This window comes from Alosa alosa, chromosome 3, assembly GCF_017589495.1.
Source record: "Alosa alosa isolate M-15738 ecotype Scorff River chromosome 3, AALO_Geno_1.1, whole genome shotgun sequence".
In the NCBI taxonomy this organism is placed as follows: domain Eukaryota; kingdom Metazoa; phylum Chordata; class Actinopteri; order Clupeiformes; family Clupeidae; genus Alosa; species Alosa alosa.
In genome coordinates this window covers 23,116,951-23,135,161 of record NC_063191.1, presented here as the reverse complement: position 1 = coordinate 23,135,161, position 18,211 = coordinate 23,116,951, and the positions used below count along the sequence as shown (strand labels likewise).

The following is an 18,211-nucleotide window of genomic DNA, read 5'->3' as shown; positions in this document are numbered from 1 at the left end:
CTCCTGCAGTTTACATTGGTTTTAAATGACTGGACAGGCTGTTACCTAGTATGCCCTCTAAATAAGCTATTAGCAATGAGGTCACCTTTGAAGATTTTTTGGGGGACTTGGTGACCCCAAGATGACACTTTTGTCTGTAACTCTCCAATAGTGGTTCTTATGGAATTTTTTATCTTACCATCCTCCATACTGTGCGTGGGGGCAAGATAAACATGGGTCTTTTTCCAAGCATGTTTGTCACAATTCCAGATGAATAGAACCTTTTAATCATTGTTTTAAATATAGGGATCAACAAAGTACTTAATTGTCATAGATATTCTCTGACTTACAAATGTCAACACACTTTCTTTTTTTTTTAATTAGTGTATTCTCTTGTCTTTTCGATGTTGAAAAATGACTAGAGGATATAGCCTCTGTGTGATTATTTTCTTACCATAGTGAGAAAGAAAGTCATGAACTACTTCTGAAAGTTCACAGACATTCTGATTAACTTAAATAAACTGAAATTAGTTAGGGAAATGCTTTTTGCTATATAAGATTTTTTAGGGGTGCCAATTGTGAGCAACGTGTTTTAGTTAAAAAAATATTTATTTCTTTATGAGATTTTCCTTTACCTCAAAATACATTTTTCCTATTTTATTTTAATTTTCATATTTCCTACATTTATTTTATACGAAATGTTACTTTCCAACCCTGTTAATAAGTTAATACAGAGCTCAATCATGACTGAAGAGGGCTGTTTTTATAAGTGATATCATTTTTTTTTTTTAACACAGTCATGTTTTGTTGTGGTACTGCGTGGTGTTGTGGTATTGCATGCCAATAATGTGGCCATGTGAAAATAAACATGAGCACTATATTACAGTAATTACATAAGCATGAGCACTACAGACAGGTTTAGACGTGGAAGCCATGTTTTCTGTAGAACTGAGCTCTTCCCACTACATCATTTGAGTAATCCTTCGCACTGGTATTTTCATCCACAGATTCATACTGATGGACATTCTGTGCTCCAGCATTGTAAGCTGCAAGTCCACCTGTAGTGGAGAAATTGGCCATTGAGTTACATCACACACACACACACACACACACACACACACACACACACACACAGCGATATAGTGCAGTTACGTATGCTAGAATTATACAAATACTAGTTCAATAATTAAAGGTTTGCTAATGAAGCCACTGGACTTACAATGACCCTTGCTAAAGGGAAATACCACTTCAGTCAACAGACCCTGTGGCCATGCTAGCGGTTTGATTGATAGTGTGGAGATCACATTTCTCTGAGCACTTATGTCAGAAATACTCTTTACCATTCTACACAAACTCTGCCATAGTGGGAGAACCTAACTACTTTTTAGCCTTTGGTGTGTCCTTATGGACATACATTACCAATGCATACCTTTGAGCTGCTGTTCCTTGGTCCATTTGGGGAATTTATTTTGAATGATTCCTATTGAATAAGTGAGGATGCCCGTGCCTTGTTTGATATGCTCCTCACTGTCCCAGTCACCCATTGGTTTGTGCCACTGTTTGGCGATCTAGAACAATCAGGTAAACCATTCAGCATCTCATTTGTGCGTACTATCACATATCTTCAACAGAAGTTCAAATTCACAATATTACATATTTATTTTTGTGAAATGAATCATAGGCTCACCTGCATTAATCCAAACATATCACCATTGGCACTCCAACCATTCACCAGTACGTACTCAGACCCACCCCGAGCAAATTTGTCTGCATGGTTGCTAACTTCAATGGCAGCACATATGCCATTTTTTTCACAATGATGAATGTGACGACCCTGTGCCCCTTCAGGCCTTCTCCTGTCAGTGCACGGGCAGGAGAAGGCCTGAAGGGGCACAGGGTCGTCACATGAGAAATTATAGTAGTTTCCATAATTGGACTGCATTAGCCATACTATAAGTGACAATGGGTCTACATTTTAAGTGCAGGATCATTATGACACCCTCTGAATGCATGCCAAGTTTCGTGGAATTCCGTTCATGGGGGGGCATACAGTATCAGCTACACACACACACAGGCACGCACACACACACACACAGACATAAACACACACACACACAGACATAAACACACACCCGCACACACATAAACACACACACACACACATAAAATAACACACAGACACAAACACAGTACACGTGCACACAAACACACACACGCACACACATGCACATACGCACACAGACACACATTCATATGTAGGTGGCACTATACCTCAAATGAGTGGATATGGGATGTGTTGACACGGCCCCTGGAGACCAACATACAAAAATAATTTGGTCCTAGGCCCTACAGTTCTCAAGATATTCACAGAAAACTGTGTCCGGCCATCTACAGGCGGACTGGTGTACAGTCACTAAATGCACACATTTAAAAATAATTTGGTCATCCTAGGCCCTACATGCCCATCAAGTTTCGTGCAGCCCGGTCTTTCAGTGTCCTGGGAATCACTGACAGAAAATTACTGGGGGAAAAAATCTCACTAAACCTATATGGCCGCCGCTTCGCTAGCCTGGAGGTCATAATAAGCCATGCCATTGCCTAAGCCTGGTTGCGCAACCGATCCACAATACAAATACACCTCTAAGACATTTTAGAGATTTTTAATTTTTAAGAGACTTCATTTCAGTGTAGCCCTTTGAGAGCGCCATACATTTTGCAGGACAAGACTAAATATACCAGTGATGACATTTACAAAAACACAATATAACAATTTATTTGGACAGCATATGAAAGACAGTCTGCAGTTTGTACACCATCTTTAATCTATCCAGTATCTGTCATGTAACTCTCAACTGTCAGCTAAACTTTGCCATAACCAGACTAAACCTCAGTTCATGAACCCCTCCAAACCTAATCATAATAGCACCTTACCCAAACCATATTCCTCCATCTGAGCCTACTTGCATTCCTCATTCCTCAAACTAGAAAACCAGAAATACATCAAGATAAAGTGTAACTAGTGTGTGCGCTTGCTTCTTATTTACTTAACTTATTTAATTATTTTCACTTGCAGGATTCTAAAATAGAATGTTAAAAATGTCCCTTTGTTAAGTTATAAACAGACTGAAATTCATATTGAATCCTTTACCATGAAATTGATCATATCATCATGGACACAGTAGTTACACAATTATGTAAGAGAGTCTGTAAACATATCCTACATTGTACCTGATGAATCATAGCAGATCTCTCTAGCTGTTGGCCCAATAATCTATACTACAGACACTATCCTACCTTCACAGTTCAACAATTGTCACTTTTGAAAGGGGAAATAAAAATGCAATATTGCAACTAGTCCAAGCAATACTAGAACATCTTAAATCTGGTCGAAACAGTGTAAAAACTACATGGCTTGTATGATAATCTACTACTTTTTGGTCCACTTTGTCGTGAATGATTACATAGTTCAAGACTATAGGTTTTTTTTCTTCAATGAAAATATTCATTGTTCTCTTTTAGTCTAAAACTAGGCTTAATCCAATCATAGAAAACCAGCCCTTTGAGTTTACAAGCAAGGGTTTTTTGACAAGCCTAACTGACTTGGTATGTCACACAAGTGCAAAGTCTCCATAGGTCATAGGGACCAAGCTCACATCACAAGATCATTTTGTGTTTAAAGAGGTTTGATGCTTTGTGTTGTACCTGGCAGCAACATAAACACATGCTGCAAGAGGTGCCAGTCTCTCATGCTTCCTCAAAAATGTAATTATAAAATGAAAAAAAAAGACAAATTCTTTGGCAAATAAATGAATTTACAGGTCATGAAAAAATAAATATACACAGTGTACTAAAAATAAATATATACAAAACAATTTTCTGGTCATTTTTGTGAACTGGCTGAAGCAGATTAATGATGACTGATATGCCATTACAAAAAAGATGTACATTTGATAAGGTCTGTTGCCTCAAAGAAACTGTCTACTTTGGTCATCTTGAGACATTGTGTTTCTCCTCTTTCTGTCAACTCTGAGTATCCAGGTGGAAATCCCAAGTGTCAGTTTATTCTTTTCCCTGGAATTCTTGCACTGTATCAATGTATATTCATGATAAACAAATGGTAAGACATTTAAAAACATCAGTTTCAAGTGTGCAAAAGAAAAACATTGAAGATGAGTTCCCTGGGCCATTGAAATTGTAACTCCAGATCTTCTTACAAGAGTAGGCAGCACCATGGATGTTGACATTGTGTTTTAAGAGTAACTCTCATCGTCAGTCCATGTTGTCATCCATTGCTTTTTCTCAAACGGACTTAGTTGAATCTTTCCATCCTTAAACTGTTTCGGAGCTTTCCGTATACGCACAGCATGGTATCTAGGCACGGTGTCCTCATATTTGGCATGCTTGAAAAATCCACACTGTTAACAAGAATGAATATGGAAATTGATTCGATAAAAAACATTTGTCTGTCTGAAGGTTTGTTGATTAATCAATAAAGTGTTGATCATCTGCAACAGGAAATGTTAGACACGCATTTTGGTGGCAGCTGGTCAGAATGCATGCTTGACATGTAAGAAACAGTGCAAGTAGCCCCAGTGTGGACTGAGAGGCAAACAGTGACGGCACGGCAGCACAAACAAAGCCTTTAAATCACACACAGGTAACCTCCAAGGCACACATCACAGAGACAGCGAGAAGACACAAGAGACTGTGAGTTCAGCAAAATGCTTGAAGAATAAAAATGCACACCAACTTTCTTCAAATGCAAACACATTAGCAACAAAGCCAGTTAGATTTGCCTTGCTGGAAGACAGTAAGCTGCCATGTTTTCACTCAAGCCAAAGTTAGTCTGTTAAAGCTGACACACCATGCTGGTTGAGAAGCCCACACTTGTTTTTTTTTTTTTATTTTACCCATGAGTTGAGGTACTAAGCCTCAGTTGTGACTTTCTCTTTATCAGACGGCTGGACATGGATCTCAGCCTTCTGATACGCCGCATCAAACTGGTCTTTTTTAGCTCTCTTGAAGAAACCACACTAGAAAGGGAGCAAGGGGGTGAATCACTGCAATCAACAACCTTCTCCATGACCTAAAACTCTGTGCTACCATGTGGTGATGTAATGTTAAAAGCACTTAGTCCTTTGATGTTCTGAACCCATAAAGTCTTTTTTTCCCTAATTGCTTACCTTCCACAGCAAGAACACCAGGAGAGCCAGCATTAAAATGCCTGCAAGCACTGCCACCAGGATAATCCACCAGGGGACTCCACTGTAGAGGGCCACTGTCTTCTCTGGGAACACGGTGATTTTCATCTAGGACAGACAGAGCACAGTTGTGGAAATCAGTGGTTGTTCTGATTGGCCAGAGCATATGAGATGAATATAAGGCATTGAGAGCAATATCACAGCAAGGCATTTTTTTTTTATTAAACCTTTATTCCAGGCATAAGCAGTACCAACAGAGAGCTATTCACCTCAGTTTCTGCATCTCTCAGGATAATATTCTGTGTGGATACATCAAGGCTGAGTGATGCTTTGAATATCAAATCTAGATAACTGAGGGTAGTATAATCCTGTTTTGAAAGAAAATATGATGGGACACGAAAGATGTTAAGCATAAGGTGTATATATCATGGACAGTGTGAATATATGAATAAGAGCAGTATATGAAGACTATGCACGTCTGGCAGTTGACTTACCTCAAGGAATGTGGAGTTCCAGAGGCGAGACCTCAGCCGAATGACTGCAGTATTATCTAAGCCCTGCAGGGGGCACTTGATCTCCACACATTTCACTCCATTATTGCAGGTCTGTCACAGAAAGAATGATCAGACAGTTTACCCCTAACCTGCCATTTTATATTGATGTTCACAAAAAAAAAGTCTCTACTGTATAGAATTGCAGACAACAGTTATAATTACCAGTGTTTTGTATTTCCTTTTTTCAGCAAACAGAGAACTGAGCCCTCCTCCTTCCCTTGTTTTCCGCTCCTCAACCGCACGTTTCTGCCGGGATGGTTTTGATTCCTACACACAGGTTCATTTTGGTAGATCACACTTAACAGAATGGGTTTTATTGTTGTACAGTGACTATAGTCTGAGTGATGAACGCAGAGGTTGCACATACCTTAGGAAATCCAAGAGGGTTAACCTCTGCGTTTGGTGAGCATGTGATCTGATCCAAGCCCTCCGTCTCAATATCCACGAGATACAAAAGCCACTTCCCCACAGAACTCTCTTTAGGCCACTGGATGTTTAGTGAAGCGGTGCCAAAGGACTTTAAAGGCCTCCCACGATTGGCAATCTGGTCAGGGGGCATCAAAGGATATCCAAGATGAAGTTGGATCAACAGTGGTGATCATCAATCAAAGTGAGTGTTCTATGTCCAGTCGTCAAATGCTTTAGCAAACGCTACATAACTGAAACAAGCCAGTAAAATAACAGAGAAAAATTGCAAAGGGATAGTTACTCTGAACTCGTATTCAATCGAAGAGCCGATGTCCTCCACAGAGGTCATGGCGCTCTCTCCCTTGACATCACCGCCAAAGTACACCTGGGGAGTCTTGGGCACCCTGCAGGACATCAGGAAACAGTGTGTTTCTATTGGTGTTATTCACATTCACTCTGTTAACTTTCCCGTAGAACGTATCCTTATTCAGATGCTTACCCGTGGACAGACAGCATCAGCTCAATCACAACTTTTGCCTTGGCCTCCACTTTGACCTGCCTCTCCTGCTGACTGGTTCTATGAGACAGTGTTATTACCAGGGGATGTTATTGCATATCATTTTAATTGAGCATTCTATTTAAAGGTTTGCTTTTTAAACAAGTGAAATGTCATTTTATTTCTTACGTTTCAAGGAGAAGATTGATAGCAATTTCAGTGGTGTTGAGAGAGATGCCTGCTGTGCTCAATATGATGTAGAACTTCAGCTAGAAATAACAATCCTTTCATTAGATCCAGTGGTATAAATTACATATATTGATAGAAGTGGCATAATGTACAGAATATATAAAGACAAATACCTCTGCATCTCTTTTGAGTGGATTGCCAAGTTCACAGTCTGCTTGAGAGCCATTTTGATTTGCTGCACAAATTACTTGCTTATCCTACAGAGAAAGATTGAAAAGTCATTGGCTATCATCCTCACAAGAGATTTGGTGAATAGAGGTAATTGGGCCCACCAAAAAGTGTGCCCCTGATGCGACTTTACCCCAGTCTTCTGAGAGCGGAAGGCAGAGTAGGACAGTGAGCTGGGGAACATCCCCACCAGCTTGGCCTCATAGGCGTCGTCCCCACCCCTGTTAGTCACCGTCAGCTCCAGAGCGATGTCCTTCTGATCACTCAGGGAGATCAGTGGAACACCATTTTGCCTAAAAAAGAACAATGAAATGTTGGATGTATCCCAACCAGCCTATCTACACAGTAATTATTAAGATGAGGTAATACACATGCAAAAAAAAAAAAATGATTTGAATGACAACATAATATGGTGATGATATTATATGATGATAATAATGATTGAAACATTTGGATTTACACCAAGAGCTCATTATGTTGACCTAAACGCTGAGTGTGAAACTGTAAGCAGAAGCATTAAAACTGATGTCACACCATCTGTCAGTTTCGATCACTATCATATTCGCAATCACACTCACAAAGACAGAGGTGGAAACACATCCTGATTAGCTTCGCGGTAGCAGAATCTGTACTGAAGCTCCAAGTTGCTCTGGCAGATGTTGTCAGTTCCACATCCTTCCTTCAAGAAGTGCACCTGTGCGGATTCATATCAGCAGTGGATGTTATAAGGTCTTCCTCTCAGGACTCCCTCCCCTGTCTCCAGCCAGCCAGACCACATGCTTACCTCTGCGAGGACCTTGCTTGAGTCGGACGAGTTCACCACAGGGATGAGCTGAGGTAGTGCGCTCTGCCTCTTGCCCCGCTTACTGCTCTGGATGGCCACGGACACCTCGATGGGAATGGCCCTGATTTTATCCTTAATGTTGTCCTGAGGCATATGAAAGGCATCAATGCAAAAATCCACGATGTGCAAGATCTTGCAAAAACATCCAATTTAAAGGCAGCAGGAAACGCTATGCCCTTCTACCCTTTCCCAAGATACTGTGAAATTAGTTCAAGCTATTGTCCTTATTTCTGTAGAAACTAAACCCTCTGTAGACATTCATAAAACAGATGATGATTTTGGTACTCCTTTAAATTTCTACCTATCCTCCAAACTATGCGCTAAAAAATAATCGTGTGTAAAAATGAGTGTGAGTAAAACTATTTCAAGCTAGACAGAATATGGCAGTGTCAATCCAAACTCAGATTATAATGACAGAAGGTCAGGCACCTGAAGTTTAAGTTCGGATCGAAAGCATGCCTTCTTGTTCTGTCTTTGGAGTTCCAGTTTTCCACTGGACTGGAAGTCTTGATCCGAGTCTGCCTTTTTAAGGAATGTCACTCTGGACATAAGTCCCTGCTTGCGCCGTTCCGATTCAGCCTCAAACAGGTAGGAAATAGCTGACAAGAGAAACAAAACAGTTTCTAGCCAATGGTGTCAGGAGGACGGGACTTTATGTGATATTAGAGATATCAACTACTTACTGATTCTAGGGCTGTATGTTGAAGGGTTGGCTTTGTAGGAAAAGCAAGCTTCAACTGTGAGACTGTGAATAACAAATGGTAAGACATGGACATCAAAATTGAGCAACATTTAACATAATCCATTAATGTTGATTTCTTGTTTTAAAATCATACCATATGCTGTTCCCACAGGTTTTCTTTGTCAGGTCAATCTTCTTTGGTGTTACAGTCACATCCTTTTTGATACTTATGACAGGCCTGGCCCTGAGGAAGCAGCATAGACATACATTGTAAGTACCGCCAGATATAAATATAAATATATGTATATGTATAAATTACATTTTTACAAATTACAAAATAAATAAAATGCTTGTAAGTAGTAAGTAAATAAAGGGATACCTATAAACAAACACTGCGTCTGACAGGGACCCGACAGCAATATCAGGATACGAATTTTTATCAAGGTCCATGTTTCCAGCTAGGGAGTATCCAAATAACTTAATATTGTGTTGTCTCCCTTTGAGAACCTAAAATGAAATAATTTCCAATGTAGTGTTTACAGTAAAACTGGCACATGCAGTCAAGTGTGAAGGCAAGGCAAGAAAGGGCACCCAAGCGAAGCTACCGTAAAATAACAGCATGGTATTGATTGTCCAGAGTAAATAGTCAGAACGGCACATATCTGTGCCGTGCAGATACGAATGTTTTTTAGTGCAGCAAATTTTAGAATTTCAAATGGACTCTCTCGCTCTCACTCACTCTCTCGGCAATGGACTACTGTTCACACAACCGTGGTGTTCTTATCTAACAAGATGTGCAGCATTACCTCTTATCTAAAGAGACGTGCAGCATTACCTCAGGAAAGCACTAACCTGTGCAGGTTTGGTGATGATTCCATTAGCGGAGCCATGGTAAATATACACTTTTCCTGCCCCGTCATCATCATAGGGAGCTCCAACAGCTATGTCTGCCAGAGAGCAAAAAGGTGAGGAACAGAAAGGATGTGTGGGAGGAAGACAGAGAGAGAGAATAGACAGTTGCATTGTTACACTTTAGGGTCAAAAGATGTCTAAATAACTTTTTATTAAATTACAGCAAAACAATGCAAAACCTTGAAAGGTGTCCAGGTTGATGTCTCCAATGTTTTCCACAGCCAAGCCAAACATGGAGTCTTTGGTTCCATTGAGACGGATTGGGGTGATGTCATTCCACCTGCCAGCCTTGTTGATGTAAACATACACAGCCCCTCCCACTTCGCTGTCTTTCAGGAAAAACTGTGGAGCTCCGACAACAATATCCTGCCACCTGGAGAATTAGAGCACAATTTTGTTAGTCTTGTGGATTTCTATTCTAATCTTATGATTATATGTCTCTAATATTTATGTGGTGAATATTCATATACTGTTTCACACACTTACTTATCATTATTTAGGTCGACCACGGCAACATCATATCCAAAGGAGGATGCCAGCCCAGGGCCTTCTAGAATGAACTCTGGGGAGAGCATGGTGGAAACTTCCCCTTCCTTTCTTAGCAGAACCACAGCCCCACTGTGGTTAGTTCTTGGAGCCCCAGACACAATAGTTAGTTCTCCTTTTCTGGTGATACTGTGCCCAGAGTCAAGCGAAAACCCTGCAGATCAAACGTTTAGACTGTTCAGAATGATGGCACTTAAAAAAAGGAGAATTAAGAACCATGCATATGCAAAATGATGAAAAATGGCTGAATTGAAGGAGTGGTCTGAGATACATCTATACAAGGCACAAACACACAGGCAGACGGTGAGACAAGAGTGACATTCCTTACGCTACTCAAGCATTTGTAAACTGAGCGAAGACCAAAGAACACCTGAGATATGCTCATGGTACAAAACGAACCATGGAACGGCGTGCATTCCTGCCCCTCACCCATGACATGATGCCCTCATGATTATGATGAGTCAGCCTCATGAAATCTAACATGGAGCTGTGGTGGCGTAGCCTTGAAGAGCATATGATAGAAAACTGAACGCCAAGAGGCCTCACAAACCTAGGTAGCTATTGGAGGTCACATCTACAGATTTGCCCTTATTACGACGTAGAGGAAGAGATGTGCACTGTTGAAGAACAGATCAGGACTGACAGCAGACGGATTAGTCATGAACAGGATACGTGAGTTCAGATACAGCATCACACAGACTCAGGGAGGAAGTGAAAGGCACAGTGGGGGCCTAGGAGGTGTTTGTGTAGTGGTAAACTTGCCAAGAGCTCACCATTTCCTCCCAAGAGCAAAACCTACCAAGGTAACTGTTTGCAGGCACTGGCACAAGAAGCGGGTCCAGTCGGTTCTCATCCCCGACCTCGTAAGGCCCGTCGTCGTAAAGGCCCATTTCCAACAGGGTGTTGTTCTTCTGCTCCACCCGCACGATGCCTGTGGCAGTTGAAGGAGGGAGGAGTGGAGGCGTTGGTGGAATGAAACAGAGAGTGAAGCCGGCACCAGCCAGCACAGATACACAGACCAAACCACATAAATGGTTGCAACAAGAAGAGTGCATGTGTGAAAATGTGAGGAAATATCAAATGCATCACACTGATGACATGCATACAATAGTGTTCTTACCGACCACATAGTTGAAAATGAATGAATGAATAATTAATTGCATTTATGAATAATTGATGAATTCGCTTTCCGTTAGACTATGGACCCCAGGTGTTCAAAAAATAAAATTAAGAAGAAGAAAAAGACATAAGGCACATGTGGTAACAATAATACCTTTCCAGTTATAGGCTCCTGGGGCTCCAAAGACCACATAGTGATAATCTTTGGTAAAGGTAGCGGAGAGACCCTGCTGGCAAGAGCCGAATCTCTCATGGCCCCTCGCTCGGCCCTCACAGAACTTCCAGTTCCCACCGTCCTCATCCGAAAGACGGTCAATGGTCAGGTCTTGACTCAGGACGAAGCAGCGACCAATGATGTCGCGCGACTCTTGACGCGTGTTCCCAAAAAGCCTCCTCTGATAGCGATGAGCACAAGTCTGCACACCGGCGAAACCATCACATCGTATCAAAACACATGCACCTGAGTAAGCCTGCTTACCAGAAACACCACTTATACAAAGTTGCTGGTTAATGTGGGTCCTTTAACCCTGTGATATTGATTTGGAATACCTCTGTTGGGAGAGCAAAGCCACTGACTTACCACAATCTTGCCTCCTGGTCCTTGACTCTGCACTGTCACACCCATCCACTGGTTCTCCTTGTTCTCCACACTCACGTCGGCTGTGTGAACGCAGCATGTCATTAGCGCGTGAGAAAGACATGATGTGGTCTAAGAGTGAGGAGGACACTCGAGGCAGAGCACTCACCTTCATTATCGAACTCAACACGCTCACAGTCATGTGACTGGGACGTGATGTCACAGCTATACAGGCCTCCAGTGATGTTGGCCATCTGCTGAGCCAAGGCCCTGGCCCTGGGAGCTCCAACCAGCAGCCTGCATACGACAGATCCATGAGCAATATGCTCTACCGCAAACTCATTTCCACTCACTTCATATCTGTGCTGTTTCTCTCTATCTATGTTGTTATCTATGCCATCTATTGTATTTGTATTTGTTATGTTTCACTAAAGCTAGGCTGTAGGTTTGGTAAATGATGTATTATGTACTTTAAGAATATAACTTTACATCTTCACAACTTTATAATGACATCTTTCTTTAAGGTATAGTGAAACAAGGCATTTGGAAAATTGTACTATCATGGTCATGGTCAACCAAACAAAAGGTTTCAGGTAAACACAACCTGAATAACAAATGACATCTTATTGTTCCCATACACCAGTGCTAATGACTATTTGTTTTGAGACTGAATGGAACTGACAGCAGCTTCAGCAGCAGATGTACAAACAGCTGTGACGGCTCAATAATTCATTGTGACAAATGAAGTGAAAGGAGACAGAACAGTACAAATCAGGGCTGCACTGTATGAGATCCATATATTCAGAGTTCCAACTGAGGATGCACAAAATACAGCACACATACAGGTCATTGTTCAGCATTATTGTTAAGTTTGTTTTTCAAATCTGACATAAGAACACATTCTAAAAAATGGTTGATGATTGTTGAAGATTCATCTGATGCCTACATCCATTGATAACTGCTCCACTGGAGAATTAAAAACAAAAAAGGTCTTTCCACGGGCAGCTAACTACGGTCCCTTAGTAATCTAATACACTGTTTAAGTGCACAGTCAGCAACACAACCTTGGTGTTTACTGGCACGTCCAATCTAAATTTCAGCCAGTAAGTGTCAGTGCCATGACATAGCACCAAACAGTAGCAACAGGAAAAGGGAATGTACCCAACCTGCTGTTAAAGTCAGTGATGATCTACAATAGAAACCTGTCTATCATAAGATACCTTTACACTACAGCTGACCTCTCTCACTTGCTCCAGTGGCTCTGCTGAGAACAGCTCCTTTCTGCAAGAGGAGAAAATCTACCTTTGTCTGAAGAGTGAGCTGATTGAACCACTTAGCTTATTTTGACACATAATCCTCCAGAGGCCAGCAAATGATTGCCATTGTAATAAAAGCCTGTGCAGCAATCTCTTTGAGAGGCTTTTATGAATGAACTGCGCTGCCGGGTACTTCAGCAAATGTAAATCTATCTCCGTTGGGCTAACAGTGCAAACAGGCAGCTTATTGTTGGGAATTTAGAAAAAAAATTACTGGGTCACATTTTCCAGCCTGGCATTGGCCAGAGCCTGCCCATGCACAGGGGGACAAGAGGCTAAACATAAGTGGAACTGGGGAAATAAATGCTTTAGGGGCTGCCAGAATGTATGTAAAAGCAAGAAAAATGACTTCTGCACAAAACTTTGACATGACCCATGACACACTTTCACATACTTTTTAACTAACTGCCAGGTTTCCTTTTCCTGTTTGATAACTCTGTTTTAAAACTTTTTTAAAACCGTTTGGTCCCATTTTGGTCTGGTGCAAATGTCTCTCTTCTGCTTTTACAACTCTTTGGAATGTGTCATTCATTTGCGTTTCCTGATTGCCAATTGCACACTTGGAGATACTTGGAATATGTCCCCTCACCACAGAGCTGTGGGGATGTAAAAGTGGTTTGGGTCTGCTGGAGACAGAGCAGTGCAACGCCTTTCAGCCAACACTGTAGAATCTCACAAGTTGCTGAGGGCCAATTCTGACATGCACTTGCTACTCTACACTTTTACATCCACTGCCTTTAACACACATGGAAAACAAGCTGCTCATTATGAGGGAAGAAAAAAATGCTTCGGCCGCATCTTTGAACTCAGAGAGGCCTAAGCGGCTTTCCTATTATAGGACCATTCATACCCCTGTGGTGTGGAAGGGAGATAAAGTGAGGGCGTCTGACTCTACTTTACTGGATCACTGGTTTAAAGGAATGACAAAACAACTCTCTCTCAGATGATTGCTGTTATTTACCACATGGTTCAGTGGTATGAAACCTCTTTCCACAATCAGATCTGAGTCAGTTGGTGAAGAATTCATGACTCCAGCGATCCCCGTTCATCACTGCTCTCACTGCTCTGATTCCCCTGTGCTACTCCACTCCAGCAATGTGGACAACAGCACTAATGAATGGACTGCAGCCATCAGAAAATCGCAGGTGACGCAAATGTGTTTCCAAATACAGCAAAGCGGAGCAGTTCTATGCAAATGGTCATTTTTAGAAAAGCATTCCCAAACATGAATCACTTCAAAGGTTTTCTGTGTGAGAGGAGCACCAAATTAGGCATTCTTGTGTAATTCCTAATGGGGCAATTTCAGTGGGAACTCTGAAAAGACAAAGCCTTGCCCCGGCTGACCCTTGGCACACACACAAAAACAGTGTGACACACAAAGAGTGTGACTTTAATGACGAGGACAACTCGCACACAGAAATAGCCATGGATGTGTTTCCTAGGAGCCGCCCACTCAGAGTCATTATGGGAGGCAGACGCAACAAAAGCAACACCACAGGTGCGCGCAGGCTTGCGGTCAGAGCTGTTTGAGGTTTGGGGGCCGGTGCTGAGAGGGAGGTGTTAAAGATGGCCGATGGCTGTCACCTGTCACCGCGCGCTGACGGCCCCGCGGCCTGCTGCACAGCTGTGGACTCGACCGGCGGTCACATGACGAGGTTCTGCAACTGGAGCCTCTGGCACGCTGCTGATGGGCACTTCACCTCCTCAGCCAGAGTGTGACTGATTCACTGGCACACACTCCACTTCCACTAATGCAGTCTGTGCGTAAGCATTTCAGCGTAAGCATTTCAGAGTCCACTCCATTATGCCGGTCAGTGAATCAGACATAGAATGGTAAATGCCCCTTCCTTCCCAGCTACAGACAATCTATCATGTTACGTTCACACAGATGGTCTTGTTTGCATTACCCAGAGGATGATTCTCTGGTTTCATAGTGGAGATATGCCAACCACATTATTGACCCATCCACACACACATACACATACATACATAGCTATTCATAGAAGACACATCCAATATTTTGTACTGCAGAAGGTGCAGAGACCTTTGTGACAAATAGAATGGAAAAGGTGGATCCAAACCTGTCCTCTCCATTCCAAAGGAAACTATATGAATGAGAGGAAGGAAAGAACTCACTGTGCCATAAAACACATAGTTCTGCTTCAATCTTAATGGAACCATGTGACTGTTTCCACCTCCAAAAAAGCTTCAAACCTCTTCCACATTAAATTGTACATGTGACAGCGTGAAAGACTCTGGACTGGAACTGCAAAATGGTCAGTCAGGACGAGAAGCCTCAATTGTTCAGACCTCCAATGGAGGCTTGTCTGACTCAAGTAGAGGGATAAGAGTCTACTGTAATCATTTGGGACGAGAGAGGAAATTAGTCTAACACTATTCAGCACACCTGCTACCCAACTCTCGCAGCTGTTGAGCTTACTAAATATGCTTTTATAAGCGCCATTAGTGCTACACAGCCTCTGCTGAGGAAGCATGCATTGAGCACAGCCTCAGTCCATCTGTTGAACAGTAGTTATCTGTCAACCGGTTCAGAATAGTTTAGTTCTACTTTTGAGCATAAAGCAGTAACTATATAGTATAGCTTTCATAGTGAAGTGCTAGCCACTGGTTAGTGCCCTTGTTAATGTTGTACCATGTCAATGGTGTTAATAATGTCCAACATATAAACTGTGAAAATGAGTGAATCCCTGCCAGGACCTTTGGAATCCGAAGTCCAGCACTAACATGGGGCATTATAGCATTATATCAATTTGCAATAAGCACACAAGCAAATGTGATGCTCAGTGTTTTTCTCAGGGTTTGCCTGACCGATGTTATTTTTTCTCTCTAACCTCAGTATACAGTTTAAGGACTGTGGTAAAGACTGTGGTCAAATCAGGTTACAAGCAACTGTGACATGCTATCACAGTCATTCAACTGAATAGACTGTCTTAGCAACCAGTGTGTTATTCCATGCATCATATGTTTACATGCAAAAGTGAAATATACATTCATCTGGTCCTTGAGAGATGGAAAACCAGGGCAGTCACGTCTGCAGCTATCAGACTTTTTGCTTTAGCAAGACTAAATCAAGACTCTGCAGCAAATAAGGCTATCACCTCTGTGTTATCTTTTAGTGTGTGCAGGCTGTGTGCTGCAGCTAGCTCTGTCTGCCAGTAAACACATCATACTGAGATCTGTCTGCTGCTGATGGTTCAGATACCACATGTGTTTGACCCAAACTGGGATAGACACGTCACAAGCTAACCAATGTGTCTGTGCATAATCATCTACATCACTGTGTGGTGTATTTCAAACATTCACTGTCACATGATCTTGTTTGTAAATGGTCTAACACTAACAAACTGCTGTATCATCAATGTAACATCCAATCCAATGTTAAACACCTAACATTTAAGCCCACAGTTGGTAACTTGGCACACATAAAACTCACACTTTGCTCTCCAAACTGGTGCTCTTCTCTCACACACACACTAAACCAATCATTCACTCAGCCTCATTTTCCTCTAACTGATGGGCAAACATGCATGAGGTCACAGATAGTTTCCTCTCACAGTCCATCTCCACTGAAAGAACTCCCAAGTAAGGACATCAAACAGCAGCTCATGTTTACCGTATCAGCGGAGCACAGCAGATTCAGTAAACATGTCACCGTGGGTACGTTTTTCCACAACTTGTAAATTGCTTTCTCTCCTTCAAGTCAAAATCTAGTCAACCACATATTCATTAATACTAGTGGGGAGAAATAGTGCATTGAAAAAGGCAGACCTATACAAAATCACCTGCCACAAGGACAGTCAGCAGAACACAATGGACAGTCAATGACCACAGCATAATATTCTCTCTCAAAATCTGTATCTTGACTTTGGGTGTTTGACATAAGCTTAACATCCTCTTTCAACATCTCTCTTAATTTGGTCAGCCAGTCTTTTAACTGTTTAGACATGTACTGAATATCTGAGACAGATAGATTGATAGATACTTTATTGATCCCTAAGGGGAAATTCAAGGCAAGACAACTTGCTTACATTCATGGCAACAGAAAGAGAAGAGAAGTGTTATTTAAATGCAATATGCATTCCCTCCATCTCTGATGGTCCCTGTCCTTCAATCACAATGACCACGTCCCCCACACCACACACAATCACCCACCGCGTTCGTGGTATGGAATCGTGTGAAATAGGCTACTTAAAAGCATAAGCATTATTGCATGCTTGTAAGCATAAAATAGGACAAAATAAACTGTTATATAGACCAAACATTGCAGTTACGTTTTCTAAAAAAGGTTGAGTTAGTTTTAGTGTTACTATATCATAACTGTCCTATAGTGTGACACGAGCATTGCAGCTGTAAGGTGCAATTGCCGCACGCGCTGAACAAAGTGAGACGAATACTGGAACCTGTTACTGTACGTCATGCAGGCAGTGACTGAGCCTGCAAATCCATAGATATAAATCGATTCCGATAAACACAGTGCCACAACTTACATTCTTTTGTCCGTAGGTACTAACTGGCGATGCAGGGCGAGAGAGAATCCAAAAAGGCTACCGGGCTCCCCATCCTTCCTCAGAATATTTTGAGTATCTAAATTGAAGGCACCGACACAGATCCATAGTAAGATAAAGAAAATCCATATATGACTTTCCCAACATCTCCCACAAAAACCCATCGCGCTGATAACGTCCGTCCAATCCTTGCGCCCGTCAAGTGTCCTCCGGTGGACTAGCAATGCTGGTTCCAGTGTGCTCCGATAGTGAAGGCGCCGAAGTTTGTGCAGCTCAAAGCCCCTCCTTTCTCCTAACACACATTTTACGTCATTATGTTGTGAGGTGGTCGTTAAGAAGTTAGTGTGATATACCCAGCTTCACCTGCTATGGCTAAAATTTGTAAGGCCAGTTAAGGAGATTAATAAAGTTGAGTTCTCAACACTGGCATCTCATTTGTACAATGATACATTTCCATGTCAACACATAACTGACATATATGAAACTTTCTGTAATATTAAAATGGCTTACACATGTAATTTGCTTTATTACCCATGTAGTGTCAGTGCACATGAGGCACTGACTTATTCAATGGCATAAAACATATGAATTGCTTGGATAAAAGTGCCATGAGGTCAAATACATTAACAACCCA

General features: G+C 41.8%; 2 protein-coding genes across 3 annotated transcripts; both read right to left on the bottom strand.

Annotated features, from left to right (window-relative positions):
• Positions 1–897: 897 nt before the first annotated feature.
• LOC125291640 (lysozyme g-like) lies at positions 898–2,919 on the bottom strand. Its single transcript, XM_048238461.1, has 4 exons — positions 2,911–2,919; positions 1,667–1,861; positions 1,409–1,547; positions 898–1,037 (listed from the first exon to the last, which is right to left on the bottom strand). Exons 1-4 carry the CDS (start codon positions 2,917–2,919, stop codon positions 898–900), a joined length of 483 nt encoding a protein of 160 aa, XP_048094418.1.
• itga6a (integrin, alpha 6a) lies at positions 2,727–17,794 on the bottom strand. 2 transcript variants are annotated; one of them, XM_048239497.1, is made up of 26 exons: positions 17,560–17,794; positions 11,905–12,032; positions 11,739–11,818; positions 11,313–11,574; positions 10,839–10,970; positions 9,980–10,193; positions 9,673–9,866; positions 9,434–9,528; positions 8,961–9,088; positions 8,736–8,825; positions 8,583–8,644; positions 8,329–8,498; positions 7,840–7,983; positions 7,634–7,749; positions 7,189–7,348; positions 7,001–7,084; positions 6,828–6,907; positions 6,642–6,719; positions 6,444–6,546; positions 6,102–6,278; positions 5,897–6,001; positions 5,675–5,785; positions 5,450–5,548; positions 5,163–5,288; positions 4,890–5,012; positions 4,258–4,394 (listed from the first exon to the last, which is right to left on the bottom strand). In XM_048239497.1, the coding sequence occupies exons 1-25, from the start codon at positions 17,739–17,741 to the stop codon at positions 4,905–4,907; spliced, it is 3,228 nt and encodes a 1,075-aa protein (XP_048095454.1). In that variant the 5' UTR covers positions 17,742–17,794; the 3' UTR covers positions 4,258–4,394; positions 4,890–4,904. The 2 variants fall into 2 exon arrangements, with proteins under 2 accessions (XP_048095453.1, XP_048095454.1); XM_048239496.1 differs by lacking the exon at positions 4,890–5,012 and having other exon boundaries at positions 2,727–4,394.
• Between the last annotated feature and the right edge of the window lie 417 nt (positions 17,795–18,211).

Bases quoted from the DNA above. Each gene is read 5' to 3' on its own strand.
- LOC125291640 (XM_048238461.1), bottom strand. The intron at 1,548-1,666 runs GTGAGCCTATGA...TGATTGTTCTAG, and splicing joins ATATGTTTGGATTAATGCAG to ATCGCCAAACAGTGGCACAA. The intron at 1,038-1,408 runs GTATGCATTGGT...TCTCCACTACAG, and splicing joins CAAGGAACAGCAGCTCAAAG to GTGGACTTGCAGCTTACAAT.
- itga6a (XM_048239496.1), bottom strand. From the start codon at position 17,741: ATGGGTTTTTGTGGGAGATGTTGGGAAAGTCATATATGGATTTTCTTT. The intron at 9,089-9,433 runs GTTAGTGCTTTC...ATTTCATTTTAG, and splicing joins TCATCACCAAACCTGCACAG to GTTCTCAAAGGGAGACAACA. The intron at 6,908-7,000 runs GTATTTGTCTTT...TGTTATTTCTAG, and splicing joins CACTCAAAAGAGATGCAGAG to CTGAAGTTCTACATCATATT.